Here is a 26,260-nt window from a genome sequence, read left to right as displayed (position 1 = left end):
TGGACTTTGTTTTTTAATGGACGAAAACAATTTAACTAATGGAAAAAATGGTCAGTTATTTTAAAATCAACGTAGAATAGATATGAAAAAACATTTTGTTTATAGCAAACATATCTTATAACTGTTGCTAAAGGAACAATGACATTGTCAATGGAGGAGACACTGAGTAATGTAAGATTGTATTGTCATCATTTAATATCCGGGATGATGTACACATTTCTATTGTAAAGAACATTTAACTGTCATAAAGATAAAACAGGTTTCATTTTCTATATGAATGATATCTCTTATTTTTCTTTCATTTTTAATTAATTAATTTATTTTTGGTGATATTTGACCTTGTACAGCTTGTACAAATCATTTCAAATAACATGAAACACTGACAATGTTATAGCCATATAACACAACCTCATCCAAGATTAATTCTTCAGATTTTTCAGGGGTTTGCTTAGAAAAGTGACTGCTTCACTTTTCAAAATTGTACTAGTAAAGAAATGCTCACATTTTTTCAAATCAATGTCAATTTTCATCACTCTCCTAGGTGAATTTAAGAGGAAAAATACAGAAAAAGAAAGCAGTAGCAATATGAAGCTCTACCAAAAAGGGCACCTAAAGAGAAGAGAGAAAAAAATACTTTAAGCATACAACACTACATATACCACAGAATAAAATGTCACTTACTGAATTATGTTGAAAAAAGCATACATTTAAATATCTCTGTAAATATTCTCTCTCTTAAACACATACCATCCAATGTAACACTGGCACAGATTTTCATGCGAAGTAGCTTGTTTGATGAGCAGCTCCACTTGAGTAGGTACGTCCAGGGTCTCATCATGGGAAAAGTCTCGTCCTAGAAGGAGTAAAAAAAATATCAACATAAATCCGTTAATATTTGTTTTACTAGCTACTGTTGCTTGATAATGCACTGTATGATAGTGCTAGAATTGTGAATGAAGTCACTTAGAAAAGTGTGTTTAGTCCTCTGTGGTCTGTGACTGAAGGCCAAAGTTTTGCTCACCAGTTAGCTTGTCCCGCACCCTGTTGATAATCTGGATGGCTTTTTTGTTCAAGGCTTCAGGTTGCACAAGACCATCTCCAACTGAAAGAAAAAAAAATGAGGCTACAATGTCAAGGACAAACACATGGCCTGAATCTTTGTATGAATCCAGTAATATACAGAGTAAGCAGATTCATTTAAAACTTTTAAGACTATATTATTGGCTTGAGAAGCCAACTTACTTATCTGCTATTCCAATTCAAAAGTATTATTAGTTGTGCTTGACGAGCAAGCATATTATCATGTATTATTTAGAATGAATTCAAGGAGCATAGTAAATGTCAAAACTGTAAGCCTATGTGCTTATATTTTACTTTATACCGTACTATCTTGTATTTTAGATTATTAAACATTAAAGGTGCCATAGAATGGAAAATTGAATTGACCTTGGCATAGTTGAATAACAAGAGTTCAGTACATGGAAATGACATACAGTGAGTCTCAAACACCATTGTTTCCTCCTTCTTATGTAAATCTCATTTGTTTAAAAGACCTCCAAAGAACAGGCGGATCTCAACATAACACCGACTGTTACACAACAGTCGGGACCGTTAATATGTACGCCCCCAATATTTGCATATACCAGCCCATGTTCAAGGCATTAGACAAGGGCAGGACGTCTGGATGTGCACAGCTGAATCATCAGATTAGGTAAGCAAGCAAGGACAATAGCAAAAAATGGCAGATGGAGCAATAATAACTGACATGATCCCTGATAACATGATATTTTTAGTGATATTTGTAAATTTCTAAATGTTTCGTTAGCATGTTGCTAATGTACTGTTAAATGTGGTTAAAGTTACCATCGTTCATTACTGTATTCAGAGAAACAAGAGCCGTCGCTATTTTCATTTTTAAACACTTTCAGTCTGTATAATGCATAAACACAACTTCATTCTTTATAAATCTCTCCAACAGTGTGTAATGTTAGCTTTAGCCACAGAGCATAGCCTCAAACTCATTCAGAATCAAATGTAAACATCCAAATAAATACTATACTTGCATGATCCGATGTATGCATGCAGCATGCATGACGAACACTTAGTAAAGATCCATTTTGAGGGTTATATTAGCTGTGTGAACTTTGTTTATGCAATGTAAACTCAGCTAATATTTATCACATAGACATGAGAGATATGTCTTTAGAAAGCTTGAAATGTCTACTTTTAAATGTAGTAAGTCAAACAAATATTCTCCATTTACGCAATCCGTATGAAACCAACAAGAGGTACAATCTTCTCTGCCTGACTTCATTAATGTGACCATACTCACACGCAGCGCAGCCTTTAACATGCAAATCGTCCATGTGCGAGGCACGCTAACCTGTAAACGCCCCCATCACTTCAAAACAAAGCATCAGCTTCATCATGATTCCTCTGCTTTTTATCGAGTTTAAATCTACCTCAAAAGAACAATGTGATTGATATCCAGCGGAGACAAGTCATTTATTCCCACATACATTAGTTAACATGATATTGTTACATAAACTGTAACATGTTAACGTGTTCATAATGTTTCATAGAGTAAATGGTCACTGTAAATGCTATGAGTTTGTAAATGCTAAGTTTGAGTCACTTACGATGTGCAATAAATAATAATTTTCATTTGGAACTGAAGTGGCTTCTTATCACAGAATGAGGCAGACAGTGTATTATTTTGAAGTATTCTATATAAATTCATGCAATGTCGATTAGAGCTGCATTATAAATATACTGTATTTCACAAAAGTGAGTACACCACTCACATTTCAGCAACCATTTTAATATATCTTCTCAAGGGACAATACTATATAAATGAAACTCGGATAAATTTTAGAGTGGTCAATGTGCTGCTTGTATAGCAGTGTAGATTTATTGTCCTCTGAAAATAACTCAACATACAGCCATTATTGTCAAAATAGCTGGCAACAAAAGTGAGTACACCCTAAGTGATAACAGTTGTACACTGCCCTCCAAAAGTTTGGAAACACCCCTGGCAAAGTGTGGTTTTGGACGATATCAGCATAAATCCTTATTTTATTATCCTTATTATTTTTTGGTGCAAATACATTAAAGTAATTTGACATTATCATTGAAGACCAGCAATAATAATTTTCATTTTGATTACATAATAATGGCAATATATACATGTCAAAGTCAGACATGCCCCTTTGCCAGCTGTGAGGCCTGGTTACTGGTTTAAACTTGGCCCAGGTTTGTAAAAGATTTTTTGGGTCAGCACACCTTAATAGCTTCACAATTGATTGCCAATTAAGTTTAGAATACAATGAACCAATTAGAACCCAGTTTAGATCAGATAGCTGCTAATGGTGGATATTTTGAGGAATCAAAAATGTAAGTTTTTTCTATGTATAAACTGTTTATGTAATAAAATATGTTTTCGTAGTTTGTGTTGTCCATTATCAGTGCAAAATTATCACAAATTAAAAAGGATTCATGCCAATATTGTCCAAACCCCCACTTTTCTAGGGCGTTTCTGTGTGGAGCAGTTAAAATTTGGTGCTTCAAGTACAATTCTCTCATACTGATCACTGGATGTTCAACCTGGCACCTCATGGCAAAGAACTCTCTAAGGATTTGAGAATTAGAATTGTACTCTCCACAAAGATGGCCTAGGCTATAAGAAGATTGGTAACACCATGAAACTGAATTACAGCACAGTGGCCAGGGTCATAGAGGCCAAAGAAGTTGAGACCTTGTGTTGTGCGTCAGGTGCAGAAGCTGGCTTCTGTTTTTTGAAGCCAACTGTGGTGGGTGGACATTGGCCCTTCTAGGGGGGTCCGGGGGCATGGTCGCGCCGGCGATACCACCATGCTTTTTTCTTATCAGTATGAAAGAGACTCAAAATACTCTGTCAATGTTGCACATACAATTAAGAGTTATACACCATTTTAATCTGTGAAATATCTTCTTTTATTTGTGTACACAGAGTAAAAACAAAATGTTGTGCTTTTTGTAAAATAAAGAAAACTAACATGATGCGTGATCTGTTGTCTCCCTCTGAACGAAGTCCAATCTGATAGTTCTCAGAAAATCAAGTGTAACTTAGTGAATACTAATCACAAAAAAATTAGACATGTCTAAAGAAACGTTGAGATGTCAGGCTTTAAATCGTGTGAGTCAAATCGAAAACAAAAATTCTCTGTTTATGTAATCTGTATGAAAACAGAGCCATGTCAGAAGTCTGTGATTCAGCTCATTATCTGCTAATGCGGCCACGCCCACAGAGTGAGCACTATTCAGATGCAAATTCTGAGGCAATACATGTATGCATCGTCGCAATCTTGTATTTATTATCTTGAAAAGTTTTTATCTGTATGTTAAAGCGATCTCTGGAAGCCTCTGTTAGTTCCTGGAATGTCACATGGCCTGTTCTTCTTTAGGCGGCATTTGTGGACTAAAGGTGCACAGAGCGCCCTCCGGCTGCAAGTATGAATTGAAAACACAGTATCCAGCACTCACAGTGATGACAATAAATATTGAATAAATATTACTCCTCTGTATAGAAAATTGACATAAACATATGAGAATCCATCAATCTTTCTCCAAATGTGCATGCTTTTAAGCATATTAAGAAATTACGGTATATATAAGATTTTAAGAGTCAAAATGTGAAGCTTGAGTCTTAGATCTTTTTAATGATGTATAGTTTGTCAACTGCACATTAACTAGGCTATATAATATGACAAATATATTAGCCTATATGAAATGCCATAGAGGTAGAATGTTCAGATGCTTTGCATCACAAAAATACATTATATTTTAAAGTATATTAAAATAGAAAACCATTATTTGGTTAGAGACTTGAGACTTATTTTAAAAAAATGTGTCCAATCTTTTGACTGGTACTATAATTTAACATAGGCCTATACAAAATTTTCTTCACATGATGTGCTATAATACATGCATGCATGAGATCACAAAAATCATGTTTTTTTTTGTCAAGAGTGGACATAATCCTGTTATCAGCATGATCACAGAGGGTTTTTCACAGGCAACCTGACTGAAAGAGCTCATTAATATGCAGGTCATTAGAGGTCATTATGCAAATCTTTTGTCTTCTCAGGTGTGAATCACAGGATTATTCATGATGAGTCACGCCTCCATGCATACTGTGTTTCTTGACAAAAAATGTCTTTTAAAAAATTTAAATCTCTGTTTTGTTTTATATGAACAAGTAGACAGGATAATTTTTACATTTTGAAGCAAAAACTCTAGTCTACAACCTCCAATACCCAGAAGTCTTGTGAACACAGATTTAATTTTTTTTGGCCTTATTTCAGTGACTTAAGTTTTTTGTTTTTTCAATAACCACGCATAAACGTTATTCCTTCAAAAACACAAACATCTACATACATGTTCCTCACATATTATTGTAGCCTAGTTTGTGCTGAATACAGTGTAATGACACTTTTGTCATTAATATGTTTATGAACAACTGATAAAAGCACAAATGTCAGGGCATGTCAAAACTTCTCCAGGGCCCCAAAATTCCTCAGACCCCAGAGGTTACAAAAGCTATTCAGTCAAGAGCAGTGAGTAATTTCCTTGTCTTTTGTTGTTTGATTAACATTAAAAACACAGACAGCAGTAATATTGGTCTTCTGTCACTTTGCAAGACAATGCAAGGATCCAAAATACTGATACTGTGCACATGCGTTGTCTTTCTCGACTGTATAAGTTCAATTAAGGCATAACAGACTATGCATGTGTCTTAATTAGCTCCCTAATTAAATAGCCAGGGCACTGATCAGGGAGTCGGCCACATTCATTTACATGATATACCGATTCACAAGGAAGCTAGGGAGCTGACTGAGAAGCAGGGTATGTCTGTTAGGATAGGCTACTCATCAAGACTGGCATGTTGACATAATTTTTGTGTGAATTTGTCCATTGAAGCGCAAGACTTGAAAGAGAACTCAATATTTGCGCGCTGTCTGAGACGCGGGTTTCCGCATGTGCGCTTCAGATGAGCGTACACACAAATCTTCTCACAGCGCGCGAGTTCTCAGTTGCGTCTTCTGGCTCTTGAATGTTTAAATTGGCAAGGGTTAAATGAGTTTAGTTTAAACACAGATAGCAACGTCGTGTGCTGTTCAGGTTTTATCTGCGCTCGCGGGCTATCAACACCCGGTGCATACGGCACTCGCATTGAACACAATTTACAAAGAGTGACTGTTTTGTCCACGTTTTTTTTTTTTTTTTGGTAATTGCTGTTGTTGTAATGTATTGAGAAGCCAGAACGCGTACCCATAGACAGAAACATTAGCCAAACTCTGTCTGTCTGTTGTAACACCTCAAGCACTCGATTCTCCCGACTCCACTACAGATGGAGAATCTAGTGAATGCCCGCTGTGCCCCGTTTGCACGCTGCGTGCTTAATATGTAGACAGAAATAGCTCCTTTCGCTCTGCGGAGCAGCTATTCGTCTTTTATGGGGTCATTAAGAGACACTAGATTTCCGGTTCTCATATATTCATATATTATGAACATTAGATTTCCGGTTCTTTTTGAGACTGTGGCAGGACAAATTAGAATGTGACGGGCCGCCACAATCTAGTTAATGTATGGGAAACACTGTGCCAGCATTGCTTTAGAGGTTGCAGAAGTGGAAGGTCAGCTTGTCAGTGCTCAGACCATACGCTGCACACCACAACAAGTCGGTTTGCATGGCCGTCGTCCCAAAAGGAAGCCTCTTCTGAAGCTGGCTCACAAGAAAGCCTGCAAACAGTTTGCTGAAGACAACCTGTACAAGAGCATGAATTACTGGAACTATGTCCTGTGGTCTGATGAGACCAAGATAAACTTGTTTGGCTCAGATGGTGTCCAGCATGTGTGGCGATGCCCTGGTGAGGAGTACCAAGAAAATTGTGTCTTGACTACAGTCAAGCATGGTGGTGGTAGCTTCATGGTCTGGGGCTGCAGGAACTGGGGAGCTGCGCTTCATTGAGGGAAAAATGGATTCCAACATGTACTGTGACATTGTGAAGCAGAACATGATGCCCTCCCTTCAGAAACTGGGCCGAATGGCATGATAATGACCCCAAACACATCGCCAAGATGACAACTGCCTTGCTGAGGAAGCTGAAGGTGATGGAGTGGCCAAGTATGTCTCCAGACCTGAACCCTATTGAGCACCTGTGGGGCATCCTCAAGCAGAAGGTGGAGAAGTGCCATGAGTCTAACATCCAGCAGCTCCATGATGTCATTATGGAGGAGTGGAAAAGGATCCCAGCAACAATCTGTGCAGCACTGGTGAATTCCATGCCCAGGAGGATTAAGGCAGTGCTAAATAACCATGGTGCTCACACAAAATATTGACAATTTGGACACAGTTTTGACATGTTCACTTAGGGTGTACTCACTTTTGTTGCCAGTTATTTAGACAATAATGGCTGTATGTTGAGTTATTTTCAGAGGACAGTAAATCTGTACTGCTATACAAGCTGAACACTGTCTACTCTAAAGTTTATCCAATTTTCATTTCTATAGTATTGTCTCTTGAGAACATGTAATAAAAAGGTTGCTGAAATGTGAGGGATGTACTCACTTTTGTGAGATACTGTACATTATTCTTATGAAAATATCCGAGATGGCTAGAAGAACAGATAAACCATATACTCTCGATGATTGTGTTTATTGTCTTCATATTTAATGAGTCAGTGTTTCTACGTTCTTTTTATTCAGCTACAGTGATAGTTGTATTATGGATATCCTTGAACGGCATGTTATTTTACTTCTGTGAGGCATATTTGGACTTTCTGTGTGAGGGAGCCCTCCGGCTTCCAGTATGAACTAAACATACATTTTACTTTCTGTGCGAGGACGCCCTCCGGCTTCCAGTATGAATGAAACATACATAACATTTATAATGACTTATAGTTATAGGCTGCCTTTTTCTGTAAAGTAAAATTATTATTATTATTTTATGCAGCCCTACAAGTAGGCACAACAAACCTGGTGTTCTTTATATTTTTTGTGAATTATAAATCACAATTTTAACCAGAAAAAAAATCACAATTAGATGCAGCTCTGGTTGCTTCTGATATCAGCATGTACACAATTTTTTTTTTTTTTTTTTACAGGAACCAGATGCCACTGTCATGCTGAAACTGTTTTACTCTGAGAGTGCTGTATCAACATCAGCAAGCTTGTACAGGAACATGGTAAAATGTAAAAACAAACACCTTGGAAATGACAGGTATGTTGAACAGGAACTGTTTTGAGAATGGCACAAAGGTGTGTGACTATTCGAGTCTCCGTCTTTAGATCAGTGTGCTCAATAATGTGCCTTTTTGGCCTTCATTATGTATATTTGGATTATGTTGTGTTTTAATTGAAGAACAATCCATTAAAAAGCCTTTTTTTTTTTTTTTTTAAATCTCCTCACATTCTTTGTTCTAGTTCCCTCACAGTCCCATTCAGCTGACAGGGCCATTAGGGGAGGGTCTTTGTCTTTCCAGGTGTGAAACACATTATTCATGATCATTTACGCCCTCCCCACATACAGACTTATGACAGAAAACATGTCTTAGAAATTTAAAACCAATATATTGTTTTATGTGAATGAGTGGAAAGGATGATTTTCACATCGTTTTGAATCAAAAACTCTAGCCTACATCATACGTTTTTCAAAAGCCTTGTGAACAAATATTCAGTATGGGTTTCATGGCCTTATTTCAGTGAGAATTTTTTTTTGTATTTTCACAAACCACGCATAAATGTCATTATCTCAAAACTACAAACTTTTACATACATGCTGCTGATATATTATTGTAGCAGAGTTTGTGCTGAATAAAGTGTAATCAGTCTTTAGCCATGAAAATGTTAAAAGTCTCAAAAATAAGCACAAATGTCAGGGCATGTCAAAACACCTTCAGGGCCCAGAGGGTTAACACATAAACCTACACATTTAAGGAAGACGTTATACTTAAACTTAAAGGTTTAATTCACCCAAAAATTAAATTTCTGTCATTAATTACTCACGCTCATGTCATTCCAAACCCACAAGACCTACGTTCATCTTCAGAACACAAATTAAGATATTTTGGATGAAATCCTAGAGGTTTTTTGTCTCCCATTGAAAGCAGCAAAATAACCACATCCAAGGTCCAGAGTAGAAGTAAAAACACTTAAAATAGTCAACGTGACTACAGTGGTTCAACGTTAATGTTACGAAACGACGAGAATAGTTTTTGTGCGCAGAAACAAAACAAAAATAACAACTTTATTCAACAATTTTTCCTCTTCCCTGTCAGTCTCCTACGCAGTTGGTGCAGTGAACGCAGTGCAGGATTCCGTGTTCTACGCCAGAATGCAGACTCTGTCATTGGCCGGCTCCTGCGTCAGCATCACACAAGTGTCGTGGTGCTCACATGAACATGTCGGCAAATACAGGTGTTCGGATGCAAACACGGAAGCCTGCACTGCGCCAACTGTTGCAGAAATGTTCTTCCATATGTAAATTCTGCCCCTATCAACAAATAAAAAAAAAAGATATAATACAGATAAACAAAAGATAAAGCTCGTTTTGCTGAATATTAGATCTATTTCTACAAAAACACTTTTTGTAAATGATATGATCACAGGTCGTAACCTATATGTGCTGTGTTTGACAGAAACCTGGGTAAAACCAGATGATTACATTACTTTAAATGAGTCCATCTCCCAATATTACTGTTATAAACATGAGCCTCATCTGAAATGCAAAGGGTTGCTGTAATTTATAGTAATATTTCTAGTATTACCCAGATGTCTAGTTTCAAGTATAATTCTTTTTAAGTGATGGTGCTTTTTGTAACATTATAGTGTAAGCGATATATCCCATATGCAAATTGTACTGGCTACTGTACACAGGCCACCAGGGCACCATACAGACTTTATCAAAGAATTTACTGATTTTCTATTGAAATTTGTACTGGGACAGCTAGTAGTAGAAGAAGTTAGGAGACAGGAGGAGGGATAGCGACATGCCAAAGCCGTCTCAATGGCCAAGCAGGGGAGATGGACCAACTGGGAGGGCCTGGAGAAGAAAAAGCTCAGCTGGCGTGACATCTGGCAGATGGAGGGAGCGTGGCTGAGTTTTTTCATCAGAGCCACATACGACCTGCTACCCTCCCCTCAAAATCTTAAAGAGTGGTATGGAGAAGACCCTGCCTGTTCCCTGTGTCAAGTACCTGCATCTCTAAGGCACATTCTGTCAGGGTGTACTACGAGTCTCACTCAAGGGCGCTATACTTGGCGGCATAACAAAGTACTTAAAGAGCTGGCGTCAATACTGGAACAGAAGCGAACCACCATAAACAACCTCCCACAAACATTGGCAGGACAGGTCAATTTCACAAATTTCATACCAGCTGGCCAACATCAAGAGCATCGTACAACACCTAAGGATGCAAGCATCCTGCAGTCAGCACGGGATTGGAAATTGGAAGTTGACCTTGATACGAAGCTTGTGTTTCCCCCAGAAATTGTGGCTACAACACTCCGGCCAGACATGGTCCTGTGGTCTCAAACAACAAAGCAGGCATATGTTGTGGAATTAACAGTACCATGGGAGGATGGGGTTGAAGAAGCTTATGAGAGGAAAAAGAACAAATATTCAGATCTGGCAGCTGAAGCATCCCAGAACGGCTGGAAGATCAGCATCTTCCCAGTAGAGGTGGGATGTAGGGGATTTGTTGCAACATCTACCACCAGGCTGATGAGGAAAATAGGGGTGAAGGGTCGTTCGTTCCAACAGGCCATTAAGTCCTTGTCAAGTGCTGCTGAAAAAAGCAGTAACTGGCTCTGGATCAAGCGTAAGGACCCTATTTGGGCAGCAAGGTAGAGACAGATGGTATGCGGTCAGGCTTAGGCCTGATTCAGGGAGAAGGACGCCCCTGCCATGCAGAGCCCATCAGGGAGATAGAGGGTATGGCACTGAGGGGGGTGTACCTGGGACGCTAGGTACACCGTTGAGCCTTTTGGAGACATTGTGGGCTTCAATCAACGAAACGTCGATGAAGCAGGGTGCCCACCTGATGACCCTAATGACATACCTTACCCTTCTTCCGTTTTTTTTTTTTTTTTCTTTCCCTCACTCCATACTGACTGTTTCTATCAAGAGTTTCCTACTTAAGGGATTGAAACATCTAGTTCTACTAGCTTTACTGGCTGCAGACAAAGTCTTAATTGTTGGTGATTTTAATATACATGTAGATAATGAAAAACATCGGGATTGGCATTTACAGACAATCTAATCTTTAGTGGAAATACACAACACGTGACAGGGCCCACTCATTGTTATATTATATTATTATATTGTTCAGTTCTAATATTGTCACATGGAATTGATGTTGATGCTGTTGAAATTCTGCAGCAGAGCGATGACATCTTAGATCATTATCTACAGATTGTAATCAACCAGAATGCATTTTTGTCACTGCGGGAATTCATTTAATTCATTTGATCAAATTCATTTCTGCTCTTTACTGCTAAGTGGTGTAATAACCATAGATTTTCACGTTATGGAGTGGACGTATCACAGCTCATTTTCGCGAACAGCAGTCAACTGTGCCATGTGGAGATTAACAAGATTTTTAAAAATCACCCGCAAGTGACAATTCTCTGTGAACCAATCGACGTTCTGCAGTGAGTGTAGCTCCACCCTTTTGGTACCGGTACTATTGGTACTATTGTGCTAGGTACCCCAACGAAAGGGTCCCAAAAAAGTGGTACAGTACAGTTTGGAATTAGGGTACAATTCACAACTTCTGACAATGGAAAAGGCAAAAGTTGCGTACCGTACTGTACTGTACTGAACCATACGGCTCGGTGGAAACGAGCCATAAGTCACGGGTGTCCAAAGAATGTGTCTGAAGTTTCAGCTTAAAATATCAGATCATAACAGATCATATATAAATCCATGTTGTAAATACCCATTTCTGACTACAGCCAAGAACAGGCCGTTTTCGTGCATGTGCCTTTAAATACAGTTCCTGCCTCAATCGGATTCTCTGGCAAATACTAACAAAACATCTTCATTTTGATTATCATCTATATCGCGATCACTCTCACGGATAGCATAGTTCTTCTTTCATCATTAATTAAAGTTCATTATTTCCACGCATTTTAAAGCTATATCAGTTTAAACTTCTAATGGATCATTTTCTGAGCAAACTTATCTGAAGATGACATGCACACACAGACAGCTGGCTGTCAGACATCAAGTCTTGTAAGTAACTTTTCTTTCACATTTTTTGTTGTGTTTAAACGGTCAAATACACAGATATCAGGAGTAAAGGTTGACTTATGTTCACTCTTATATCCAACAACAAAACATCTCAAATACTTATCAGACATTGTTGTCACTACAGCTGCTTGAGCGTGGAGAAAATGGCGGACAGCGTACAACTCACTGAGGGCAGAAACTATGGTAATACAGGATTGTCAGTCAGTGGCCCTGGCTTGTCTAATGAGACTGCTTCTGGTTTAATGGGGATTAATGCCAAAAACCATGTAAAAGTGGATTTTGCATAATAGGTGCCTTTTAAATGTTCTTTCTATTCGTGTCATATATGTATATATCTATGTATGTATGTATGTACCCAGAGCTCCTGTAAAACAGCAAATTCCTTGTGTGTTTGTGCACACTTGAAGAATAAAGCTCATTCTGATTCTGAATATTGAAATTTGTGCTACATTTACCCAACAAATACAAGAATGATGAGAAAAGTGCAGCTAAGAAAGCATCTGATCATAGGGATGTAGATATGTTTGCACCGGTGCTGTAATATGGCACTCAAAACAAGTCAAGTCACGTATATGTATATAGTATTACACAGGAAAAAAAAACAGTTTTGCAAAGTTCTTCAGTTTCCATAATTAGAAAATAATAAACAGAACAATTTCAATAAGGTCCTCACACCATTCAGACCAAAATCACTTTAGATCATAATCATAACTTCTGAGTTTGTAAATTGGAACTACCATGGAGGACTAAAAGCAGCATAACTTTAAGGAGTGAAGTAAAGTCTTGAAGGACTTACTGAAGGAGTGAATTGACTCAGGTACTGTAGTTCCAGGCTTTTTGTGGGTTGTTTCTCCCAGGTCAATACCCTCCATGGCTTCTACATGAAACATACCAAAAAGAATCCACAAAATTAAATCTATTACCATGAACATGCATTAGTTTTGATGGAAATTCTGGATGAGTACATTAGATGCCACATCATAACATCAACTAGTCTTTACAGGACTGTTTGGGAGTCGTTTGTGAATGAAAGCATTGCATACGACAAAGCACTGGCAGTGTGAAAAAAACCATGCAATGCCAGAACAGTTGCCGGAACAAAAAATCATTACATATTCTGTAATCTCTGGATGAATGAGACTTTAGCTTGAGGACATCTATTTACTACTGTGCTCCTAAAAGTTGAGAGAAAAAAAAAAGACTAGTTCATCAGTCTAGTAGCAAATCATGTACTGTCGTGATGCAAATTAAAGGCTACTTTTCCATATGCTCCAACTTCCTATTTCAGAAAGAAATAAGACACATGAAAGAAAACTGTGCTTGTGAAGGTATACCATAGGGCAGTGTTTCTCAACTGGTTTGACCATGTGACCCACATTTTCCCATGCTCATTAAATCACAACCCACTTTTTTAGGAATCATATTGTAGTGATTTTACTTTCACTTATCCAAGGACGCCAAGTAAAATAGGGATTGGTACTCACGTCACCGCTGACGTTGTGATTTTTGGATCACACGTCACTTAAGGTGTGGTTATGAGTACATTAGATGACCACTTCCCCCTTCTAGTTCAGGGCACCAGTCAAGGTCTTTTACCTTGGAAAACAGCCTTGAACACGAAGCTCTGTACAATGCTGATCCACTGGAGCACCAAAGGGTCCTAAAATCTGGAACAAGCAGATGAGGCACTGGCATAGGTGCAGAAGGTCCTTAACAATGTGGAACACGCAGACGAAGGTAGCTTGAAGTGAAGGTTTGTTCTCCTGAGCTTAACCTTGTTGCGAAAACTCTGAACGTAGTGTTTGTTAATGTCTCTTTCCTCACAGGCTGGAGGCTCAGAACATGGTCGTATCTGTTGCTGCCTCACAAGCTGTAGACTCAGATCATGGGATCTGTTGTTGTCTCTATCAACGAACCAGAGGTTCAGAATGTTATTGTATCTGTTACAGTCTCACCTTCACAGGCCTGAGACTCAGAACTTGGTATATCTGTTAATGTCTCACTCCTTACTAGGGTTGGGAATCGTGAGACATTTTCCGGTTCCGGTTCTGCCTAACGATTCCAGTTCAAGAGTTGTATTTGTGTATTTGTTAACATTAGTTAATGCACTGTGAAGTAACATGAAAAAACTATGAACGGATTTATTTTTATTGACTAACATTAATAAAGATTAACAAATACAGTAACAAATGTATTACTCATGGTTAGTTCATAAATTAACCTTATTGTAAAGTGTTAGGCCTACCAAAAATTAGATAAGATGCTTGGGATGCGCTCCCCGCACTTCGCCCACCCATTACACCAGAACCGTTTTCGGAACCGAAACTTAGAAATCTTGCACGGTTCCGGTTCTTTTCAAAAAACACTACCGGTTCTCGGTTCCCATCCCTACTCCTTACAGAGATGAGACCCAGAACTTGTTGATATGTTTCTCTCTCTCTCTCTCTCTCTCTCTCTCTCTCTCTCTCTCTCTCTCTCGAGGGGAGACTCAGAACAAGGAGTGTCTGCTGAAAGGGTACACTTATCCCTTTCCGATGAGGAGAAGATTGCAATTTGGCGCTTCTCCATTCCAGTGCTGTGATTGGCTGCTGGCATCAGAGGGGACACACACAGTGTGGCCCACCCTTCTTTCCCCTGTGGAACTAATTTGCATAAAGCAAAGATGGAAGTCTTTAAAGTTACCAAATGCATTTCTCACTTTCACAAACCACCACCAGAATACCTTTGGCAATATTCTAAAGAAATAGACACCAAACATGATGGAAAAAGATTAAACTGTCATGCATTCATTCATTTGTACATTAACAGCTGAATTTGTGTAGTGATGTATATACTTATACTTATTTTTCTGAATAAGTATAAAATGAATGTGTGTAGATCAGTTTCAAGGTTTCCAAACATAGTTCTGAATGGTTTTGGATGGGTCATTGTGGTCTCTCTTTGCTGCTGAGGTCCTGAGGAATTTTTATGGCAGTCACTAGCCAACCGAAGGAATTAGTCTCTAGATTGGTGAAGGGCAAAAACTGCATGTGGACCAATGAGTACTGTCCCGCTTTACTTAAAATACACATAAAATGTACAAATATGACTAATACTGATGAATAAACAGTATAACGTACGGATATACAATAGCCCCAATCCCAAACTAGATTTTGTTAATATAATAAAATTATATTAAAAGAAACAGTAATAAAAATATACATAATAATACAAAGTGAAAAAAAAAGTGCCATTTTGGGGTTACAGAAACAAAACTTGCCATGGTAAATACACAATACTAACATGAACCGTTAATGAAACATGGAAACTGCTCCTGATGAATAGAATGAACATCATACCTGCATGCAAATCCTTCCCAGCTAACACATGACGTACCAGTTACGTGATTTATTGGTACTTTACATTTATTTCATGACTTACTAATTGACAATGTATTGTTGTATGCTCGTAGTTTCTCTGCGCTTTATATATAAGTGATAAACAGCGTGCACCGCAGCATTCGCGCAAGCAATTGAAGAGTGCACGCAATGAGCACAGTATAACATCTGACAGACAGGACAGGAAAGTTTGGTTTTCTGAGGTGAGAGACTTTTTATTTCGTAACAAGCTATGAAAATAATGTTAGAATAATGATACTGACATATAGCCTGACAACATAAAATCTGACCACAGATACTGAATCTGGACAACACATTTTTCTCAGGCACTCTACGACCCACTTTTGGGTCGCAACCCACCAGTTGAGAAACACTGCCATAGGGGAGTTTAACCTATTATGGTACAAGTAATTAGAATGGGTTAATTAGAATGGGATCAAGACTCACCAACAGACTGTCCTGCCGTGTAGGAGTCAGTTCTGGTCCTGGAGCGCTTATTTCCTTTAGTGTTTGCTGTAGGAGAGAACAGAAACATCCAGTTGCTAGACATTCACAAACATTTGAGGTTTGAGTGTATAAGATGGTATAAGAAAAAGTGTTTTTTTTTTTAGATGTTGTGGCTTGTCACCAAGGGATCAAATTTTGGCTGGTTTGTTTCAGTAGTTAAGACTATTCCTGCTGGTAGATTATACAGTACAGTAACACTATTTTACAGTGCTTCTTATTCATGTTACATGAACTATGTTATTATGCATAATAACAAGCAACTAAGTAAAACAAAACCTAACCATATAGAAATACATGGTGTTAATTAATATGGCTTAGTACTTCTTTGTGTTATTACACTTGTAACAATGGCACATTAAAAAAAAGTGTATTCATCCATCCATTCTTCAAACACTTGTTTAATTACTAAGTACTCTACTGTAAAAAATGAAATATGTTGCTTGCAAAAACCCAACAAAAAACCCAAAACAACAACAACAACAAAAAGGTTACAACACTTCATTTTGGGCAACATGTGGCTCAGTGGCTAGCACTTCAATTCCTGGCAGAGCTACCATAGCTGCGTTTCCACTGTCGGGTCAAAAGCGAACATGCTAGTGCATGTCAGGGACAGTTGCGTTTCCACTGTTACTTCCGGGGCTTGATCTGGCCAATGACCAGGGTTTTTTTGGCCCACTGAATACCTTGAGGAGAGGGTCAACACTGCTGCTCATTTCCCATTCATATAGCTAACCTTGACATTTAAAATATTTTTCAGCTCAAAACTTATTTTCAAACACCAGCGAGTATGTGAAAATAACTTCTGATTGTGATCAGATGTGGATTCTGATCACCGTATGAGGCAGAAATATATTTACATGCGATGCTAAAAGCTACTTATGCTAACTTTTGTCATAATTCATACACATATGATCATGGAAAATACCATAGACTGCTTTAAGAACTAAGACAAAGCATATAGGGTGAATTCAAATTGACTGGGACACGTTTTGCCATTTGAGATGACTGAGAAAAAGTGTCCCAATCAACCTGAATTAATCCTTATGATAATCATGTATTTATTTGGTTTCATGTTTCATCTGTCTCTTCCCTGTGCATTTGTTGATACCCGATTTATACATCCACAAATGTCATATATTACGCTCCGTTTTTGGCCATTTTCGCCTGGTGTTATCATGTGTTTCAAAGGCATCCCATGTGACCGCTTGTGTTCTGATTTTTGGCGCATGAATATTGTTTAATGAACAAACTTGTGTTACATGGCTTAAACAAATTTATTCTGTAATAAGGCTACACCCACTCAAAATGCTCGGAAAAGACAGTGAGTTTCCTGATGCTGATCATGAAGGGCACAGTTGGTACAAACCTGCACTTCGTCCAGGCTGTGCAGTAAAGCAAAAGAACCAGATTTCACTTTAGAGGCTCTGCTAGATCATAGCAATACACTAGAAAACTCTGAACAACAAACAGTAAGAATTGAACAAAACACAGTGGCTGCTGTCAACGCATTGCACCACAATCATAAACAGCAGAGTGAATTCATTTTCGCCAGCAGATGGATGTCTAACACCATGGAGAAACTGTGGAGGAAAATATCCATATAAGGTGTTTGTCCTGCTAAAGAGAAAGAATGCAGAGTGTGCAGAAAGTGAAATTACTATGCAAAATGTGTCGTTCCAGCACTAAGAAACTCATGCTGCATGTTAAACAAAACATGCAGCATGATGTTTTGTGAGGGTTGTCTCTGGCTGGGGGCCCACCTTTTGCATTAGGCTAAGAATGCGAGTAGCAGGTCCCACGGCCTCCTCATTTTTGTTCAGGTTGAGCTTTTACTCCGTTGCTATTAAGGAGTTTAACAATGTGCTGAGTATGTTGTTCCCTGGCGGTGTTATGCATTTAAGTATAGCTATATGTGGTAGGCTATTTTTAGGTAGCCTTCCTGTGGTCATCCAGAGCGTTGTTAGGTTTCCTCTCATTTTGAGAGTATTCTCTATGCTGAAGCCTCCGCTCTCAAGAGCTTGTGGTAGTTTTCTCAATGTGATAGCTCCTTGATTTCATCAAATTATGGGGTAGAGTTCTCTCCTTGGATTCCTCCCTGTTGAGGCCACTGTTCCTCTGGAGCTAGCTCCTTAGAGTTTTCTCGAAAATCATTTTACTCCCAGAGCTCTATGTCCCATGCATGCTTAACACCAATGCTGCTCGTGTTAAGCGCACCATATTCTCCCCATCTGTATGGTAAGAGGAGTTTGCTCCATTTTGAGCTCAAGCATTAGCCCCGGGCCTGTGGCCATATTTTGGAAGTAGCAGGCCCTTCATGAGGCCTGCTCATCATTTCAGCTGCGTGGTGTTTGTACTCCCCTTTATTTAAGGGTAAATAAGCGATATGCTGAGTACGAAAGAGTATTCCAAGCCTGCAATACCCCTATACTATCAAGTGGTTGGCCTCCCTGGGCCGCCTCAAGAGTTTTTATCTAGGTAGAGTTTTTATCTTGTTTGAGCTGCTTTATATAAGGTTCTTCAGGCTTTTCAGGAGTTTCACGGCTAAAGCCTGCAGATGATGCACTTAAGGCCCATTAAGATGATACTGGTCGCCTGGCAGTGTGTATATCAGAGATCTCCAGTCAGAGTGTGAGAATCACAACCCAACCTGTTTCAACCACAGTGTTACAATCACATGGACTAAGGCAAAACTCCAATTCTCCAAAGTGGTAACTGTGCGGACCACAAGCAATACATTTGCTGTTCATAACGCACAGTTTGACTGTTGCCGTCCAAAACGCAGAACACAGAGGACAGGAGAATGTGCAGTTTGGTGCAATATCCCCTATGTTAACTACTACATTTACAGTAGTCGACATAGGAGAATGAGAGAGAGGTTGTCGAGTGGGCATTGAGTAAACTAGAAAGAAATGGAATCTGTGAGGATTTCCAGTCAGGATTTAGACCATACCATAGTACTGAGACTGCTCTCGTTAGAGTTACAAAGGATCTACTCTTATCATCCGATCGTGGCTGTATTTCTCTATTAGTGTTATTAGATCTCAGTGCTGCTTTTGACACTATCGATCACAACATTCTTTTAAAAAGACTTGAAAACTATATTGGCATTAGTGGAATTGCTTTGGCATGGTTCAAATCGTACTTATCTGACCGTTATCAGTCTGTAGTAGTTAATGAAGAGATGTCGTATCGATCACAAGTTCAATATGGAGTACCACAAGGCTCAGTACTAGGACCGTTGCTTTTCACTCTGTACATGCTGCCCTTAGGAGAGATAATTAGGAAGCATGGTGTTAGTTTTCACTGCTACGCTGACGATACTCAGCTCTATATTTCCTCGCGCCCTGACGAAACCTACAAATTCACAAAACTAACAGAATGCATAGCTGACATTAAAAACTGGATGACAAGAAATTTCTTATTATTAAATTCAGAAAAAACTGATATCCTAATCTTTGGACCAAAAATTTCCTCACGAAAAAACCTTGAATACTCTCTAACACTTGACGGGTGCTCCATTAAATCTTCGTCCTCAGTTAGGAACCTGGGTGTGCTCTTTGATACCAATCTTTCATTTGAAAGTCATGTTTCTAGTATCTGTAAAACCGCCTTCTTCCATCTAAAAAATATATCTAAATTACGACATATGCTCTCAATGACAAATGCGTAACAGTTGGTTCATGCATTCATGACCTCAAGACTAGATTACTGTAACGCTCTACTGGGTGGTTGTTCTGCTCGGCTTTTAAACAGACTACAGTTGGTCCAAAATGCGGCAGCTAGAGTCCTTACTAGAACTAGGACCATATTAGCCCAGTTCTGTCATCACTGCATTGGCTCCCTATTAAACATCGTATAGATTTTAAAATCTTGCTACTTACTTATAAAGCTCAAAATGGTTTAGCTCCCCAATATCTAAGCGAGCTCTTGGCGCATTATAGTCCTTCACGTCTATTGCGATCTCAGAATTCAGGCCAGTTGATAATACCCAGAATAACAAAATCAACTGAAGGCGGCAGATCCTTTTCCTATTTAGCACCTAAACTCTGGAACAATCTTCCTAGCATTGTTCGGGAAGCAGACACACTCTGTCAGTTTAAATCTAGACTAAAAACACATCTCTTTGCTCTTGCATACACATAACACATTATCAATACATAAACATTTTTTCAAATCCGTTAAAGGATTGTTATGCTGCAATAATTAGGTCGGCCGGAACCGAGAACATTTCCTATACCACTAGATATACCTGTACATCAGAATAAGAATGGCATCTACGCTAATATCATGCTCTCTGCTTATCCTGAGGTTTGCCGGGTGCTGGATCCAGGCCGTATCCAGATCAGATGAGAACCTGTGTCTGGACCTGACTACAACGTAGCCCAGGAGACAATGGGCCTACAGATCCAGTTCTGGCTGCATCTATAATTCAGATTTTTAATCTCTGTATCCGCTTACATATATTTATTTATAATCTATTTTTAATCTCTATAATAAAAATGTATAATTCAGATTTTGATCTCCATATCCATTTACATATATTATATATATCTTCCAAGGGTTTTTTTCCCTCCTAGGACTTTTTTCCCAGTGTTAGCACGCTGGGTTTTTCTCCTAGGGGTTTTTTTCCACCCCTGGGAGTCAGCCGACATTGGCTTAATGTTACATATTACCACGCTTGCTTGTATAGCTTATTTTTAACCACTTCTCTTTTTTCTGTGCTTCTAATATGTAAAGCTGCTTTGAAACAATTACCAATTGTAAAAAGCGCTATATAAATAAATTTGACTTGACTTGACTAAACTATGAAAGGGAACCTTGAAAAATCCTTTAAGGTCAACTAAAGTATATGAGCAGTCTGTTTTTTTTTCTGAAGTTTATGAATCAACAGCAGGATTGTGTGGCTCTAGTATGTTTAAAGGCCCTGATATACTTCAAACGGAATCGAAGGATGAACTGATGTGATATCATTTCGAACAAAATCAGGCCAAAACGAAGTTCGAAACGGCTTGCCAAAGCGAACTCTCAGGAAAAGTTCGCTCCAGCTGCAAAACACTTTGTACCATCATTGGTCCGTGACGATAACGTAATAGGAGGTGTGTGCTGAGGCTCCGTTTTCTTTCACGTGGAACTCTTCTCTCATTTAGTCTTTTGAGTCTGTCGCGGTAAGATCTCTGTGAGTGAGAACATGAACACACTGGATAGCCGCTCTATAGTAGCAAATGAAGTTGTGCTTCTGATGAAATGAGGCACTGACACTGTTTTTCATGTTTGATACTGCAAAGCTACTTGCTTTTAAGCAATTTATTGTATAGAATGCCATATAAATAAATGTGACGTGACTTTACTGGAGTGCTAATTTGCAGAACTTGTGCTAACATACCCATGTTGTTATGATCAGATGCTTTCTTATGCCTTCTTTAAAAAAATGCTTTCTGTAAAAAATGCTTTCTATAAAAAAAAGGCTTGCGCGCAGCACATATTCATCTAAACGCTGCTCTCAGCAGTGTGGGCAGCGTCAGATGTTCGATAACAGTATATCGCTACACACATATTTCGAACTTCGTTTTACCCCTAAACAAAGAATGAAAAAGAACTTTGCCGTAAGTATATTGGGGTCTTTACTCTTTTGAATGAGGAAAAGTTGTGTGCTTACTATCCATAAGCCTCCAGTTGAGTAATGGGTCATAGACAAAGGCCTCCAGCACAGCCATGACACTGTCCCTGTGTTCACGCAGTACTTCCATCACTGTGTGGCATGTAATACGGTAGTTACCATCCAGTCCGGTTACCTGAGAGGAAACATGATCTGTTGTTCAGCCATAAAGATAGTGAATGTCATTTAAGCACAATGGACAATGCAGGGGGTTAAGTAAATGGATATCTGAGGCTTAGCATAGACATCTTTGGATGTGTCTAGGGCCATCTTTTGATAAAATACTAGAATGTCTGTGTTTTATGTACCACAGTATAACGGCATCTGCTAAATCTCCAACATCACAGCAAACAAAACTGTATTTTGCCTTAGTTGTGAATGTGTTTGCAGTCTAAATTAAATGTAACACAAAATAATGACAAGAAAACACGTTTTCTATTGGTTGTCCTCGCAAGCTGCAAGGAAAAACAAACAGTGCAACCAGTGTAGTTTTTTTCCCCCCTCATTAGTATCAATGGTTATATTTGGTGTGATTGCTGTCATGGAGTGAAGTTACTTGGGGATTTTTAAGTAAAGCTACAGGTGTGCCATGCTTGCAACCCTTTTATGTTTTGTCTTTTGTGTTTGGGTAGGCTGTTTAAATTTTCATTTAAAATAACTATAACATATCTGCTTCTATGACTCTTATATAATTGTAAATTTGTGCCCTGTGTGTTTTATGCATAGTTTGGTATAAAGTTTGGGTACCTGAGCTTATAATTGAGGTGTAAAAGTTGTATGCTCCCTCACTTGCATCAATAAACAGTGACTTTGAATGTTTCTCTAGGGGGTCATGATAAAGATTGCACAGTCACAGGTTGTGAATTTTATTGAAAACAGTGATAACTTGAAATGTGTGCTTTATTAATATATGATGGATGAAAATATTTTAAAATGTGTAAAAATATGTGGGGTAAATTATGTGTCAGATATCAGTATATTCAGATTGGAGATATGGGGGTTCACCTTTTCAGATTTGGGGATTACCTTTTTTCCCCTAGTATTTAGAGAGAATTTTGTGGTGTGATTGCCATTAATTGGAAAATAATTTCCTTGGTTTTTGTAGGATTCCACAATATTCTTTTTACTATTTTTATTAAATTACTTATAGGATCACATACTCACATACTTTCAAGTCATTCATAAGACAACAAACATGTGGCTCGTTGTTAAGACAAATGAAAACAGAATCAGCTCAAAATATCATAAATGTTCGACATCCTCTAACTGGATGGAATCATGGTCTGAAGCCAAAAAAATGTGTGCTCATTATATACTATGCAGTTTTCAGTGAAATCTGTCAATTCCGACTGCACAAAATCTGCAGACTGGCTATAAATTTCCACAACTAGCGTTGACTCCTCTAAATTACAAATCAGGGCAAAAGTCTTGGCAAAAGTCATGTAGTGTATTGCAGCCTTGTACCTGGAGTGACATAGTGTATCTGAGTAATCGCAAAATCGCAGACATAGTGGTCTGAATATGTTGATCTCTGTACAGAGAATTTAAACCCTTTTGGCTAAAGAATAGAACAAACGAGTTTTATAGTGATTTTTATAAAAAATTACCAGTTATGTAAAGTAGCTAGTAAAGACAAGGTGAAAAAGCTTTTAGAGCTTTAACACTCCAAATACTCTCACATGCAAGTAACCATCTTACCTCCATGGCATTGGTTAACATCCGGGTTAATCTGAAAGGTATTTTCTCAGGAAATTTTTCTCTGGTCATTGCAACCTTAAAATATTAAACAAAATTTCAGTTATAAACAAACAAATCTACTGTATGTTGCTTAATTTTTGTTGTTTCTAAGAATAACTACCTCAAAACAATCTCCAAAATCAATATGTAGTATCTTTCCACTAAGCCTGTCCAACATTAGATTGGAAGGATGTCTGTTTGGAGGGAAAAAAAGATTATGCATAATCTAATATATAATGAATAAACTAGTTTGATAAGTGCTGATAAAATGCACTAATTTCTGTTCAGTTTGTACCTGTCCCCGAGCCCTAAGATATAACCAACCATGGACATGACAGCTAGTGAGCGGGTGTAGTTGGTCCTCCTGTCAAACCAAACCTGTATAAAGAGGAAAGCTATGTAAACCCATTTATCATTTTATAAATTAAATTAATAAAATAAAGCATAAATAACTGATAGTATCTTAATTTTATCATTATTTTTTAATTCCTGAAACAACACATTTCTGTAGATACAATGGTATCTACAATGGCATACATTTCACTGCTAGAAAAGAGGGAAAAAGTACACACATCCAAATTATCTCCAAGAGATGCAGGATCAAAATGAAACATATGAAAGTAAATGAGGGAAATTCACACAGTTTAACTATTCCCTTTATTTGTGAAATAAATAGCAAGATTTCAGATTTTCTTGTGTATTTTCATAATTTTCACCACTCAGTATAATGCCAAATCTCTTGATCAAATGTCCAGGGCAAATTTCATGTCAAAATCAAACAAAACTATATTTTACAAATAGTAAATAAAGCCCAATCTTACATGGAAGAAATGCAATTTTCACTGCTGTAATACATTAAATTAAAATAATCCTGTCTGGACATTTTTTCCACAATACAAATTTTCTGTATTTATGGTAATGAAATGAAATGCTTAAATTTGATGTTAAAATTGGCTTCATGTTGTTTATGCACAATTTATAGTTACTTCAAATTATTATTTCTATAGACGGGTTTCTGTGCAACGTCATCACAGAGATGCGCGCGCAACTAGGGGGCAGAAAGCAATTGTCTCACCATTACTGAGACTTAATTTCTTAATATAATCGGCGGAGTCCGCGCTACCTAGGCTTCCAAAGTAATTGATGCTAGCCATTTTCCTCACTGTCACACACCTAGCAAGCTGTCACAGGTCTCATGTCTTGTACAGTATGTTTACAGTATCAAATTTCTTTCAAATGTGGTGGGTCGTGTGTATAGACTTGTCATAGACATTTAGGATAGAAAGGCTCAACAACCAAAAAAACTAGGCAAGTTCATAAATTCAGAGGATGTGTCAGGTTTTTTATGATTAGCAAACTTAGTTGACCAATTTCATTCTAGACCTGGATGACTAACATTATAACTTAGCCTACTAGTCAGCTAACATTTTACATCATGTTATATTAATATGCAAATGAAACAAACGATCCAACTCTGAAATGGCAGTTTATTATTCAGTCAACAAGATATATAATATATATTCTTTGTGGGGTTCATTAATGGTGATAAATAATTCAGCAGAACAGATGCTACCTGCAGAGATTTGCATCCACCTCTTTTCTCAGCATAAATGACTGTTACCTCCCATGAGGTGCATGCAGAACTCGGCATAATGGGACGTTCTAAAACGCTTAACGTGAAAAAGCTTAACGTGGCTTAATTTAATAAGACAGTGTTATTAACAAACCAAACTTAGTAAACACCATACTAATAAAGCATACTATGTACAGAAAAGCAGATGAGCCCAGAATATGAACGCAACACGTTTAATTAAGCATTTTCCTCCCATAAAGAAAACGCTTAACATGGCTTAAAGTAGCCTACTAAGACAGTGACACTAAAAGACCAAATTTAGTAAACACCATACTAATAAAGTACACTATACAGAAACATTGGTTTGTAGAGAATTTGATCTTTTAATATCACTATCTTTTAATATTAGTAGGCTACATTAAGCGACGTTAAACTTTTACTTTATAACAGTTTTCTATGGGAGGAAAACACAACATTTAATTAAATGAACTGTGTTCATATTCATATTCATAACTGCTTTTCTGTCCATAGTATGATTTATTAGTATGATGTTTACTGAGTTTGGTCTGTTAATATCACTGTCTTAGTACATTAAGCCACGTTAAGCATTTTTCCGGTATAAGACTCCTTAGCAGTTTTGCCCCCTAAATGCGTGCGCATCCAGTATTGTTTGTATACAAGAAACCTGTCTATTTCTTATTTAATATTTTGGGGTGTGATATGACCCAGATGTGTTTTTGGCAGATTTCAGGCAATTTACTGCATGTCTATTCCAGGGCACTTCATGAAGTCATAGCTCTATTCAGTAGTGCAACCCTCTACAGACACATGGGCAAAAGAATGGCCATTGGCTAGTAATTTTTTTTAACCAAACCAATATTTAACCAAACTTTTATATCACTTGCTTCATGGGTGAACGAATCATTCATTTGAACGGATCTGTTGGATTAATTACTGAGTGATTGAATTTAAAGAAAGTGCTTTGCAGCACCTACTGGTGGTTTAAGTTTCATATTTAAAGTATAATTTTATTTATTTATTTTTATTTTTTTAATGTAATATTTCAATGTTCAAAATATTATTTTTAAACCATCAATCTCATAGCATTAATTATGCAA

At 37.8% G+C, this 26,260-nt stretch overlaps 1 protein-coding gene across 4 annotated transcripts in view; it reads right to left on the bottom strand.

Annotated features, from left to right (window-relative positions):
* Positions 1 to 184: 184 nt before the first annotated feature.
* The window catches only part of mtor (mechanistic target of rapamycin kinase), a 344,442-nt gene continuing 318,366 nt past the window's right edge, over positions 185 to 26,260 (bottom strand). For all 4 annotated transcript variants that reach the window (XM_067394176.1, XM_067394175.1, XM_067394174.1 and 1 more), the window contains 9 exons: positions 23,865 to 23,947; positions 23,691 to 23,763; positions 23,531 to 23,605; positions 21,833 to 21,968; positions 16,117 to 16,182; positions 13,089 to 13,169; positions 1,022 to 1,102; positions 748 to 853; positions 185 to 609 (listed from right to left, as the gene is read on the bottom strand). In XM_067394176.1, the coding sequence (XP_067250277.1) occupies positions 594 to 609; positions 748 to 853; positions 1,022 to 1,102; positions 13,089 to 13,169; positions 16,117 to 16,182; positions 21,833 to 21,968; positions 23,531 to 23,605; positions 23,691 to 23,763; positions 23,865 to 23,947 (717 nt within the window). In that variant the 3' untranslated portion in view covers positions 185 to 593. The remainder of the gene's footprint in view (positions 610 to 747; positions 854 to 1,021; positions 1,103 to 13,088; positions 13,170 to 16,116; positions 16,183 to 21,832; positions 21,969 to 23,530; positions 23,606 to 23,690; positions 23,764 to 23,864; positions 23,948 to 26,260) is intronic.

Source organism: Chanodichthys erythropterus, chromosome 9 (genome assembly GCF_024489055.1).
Source record: "Chanodichthys erythropterus isolate Z2021 chromosome 9, ASM2448905v1, whole genome shotgun sequence".
NCBI lineage: Eukaryota > Metazoa > Chordata > Actinopteri > Cypriniformes > Xenocyprididae > Chanodichthys > Chanodichthys erythropterus.
This window is presented reverse-complemented; position numbering and strand designations above follow the sequence as displayed.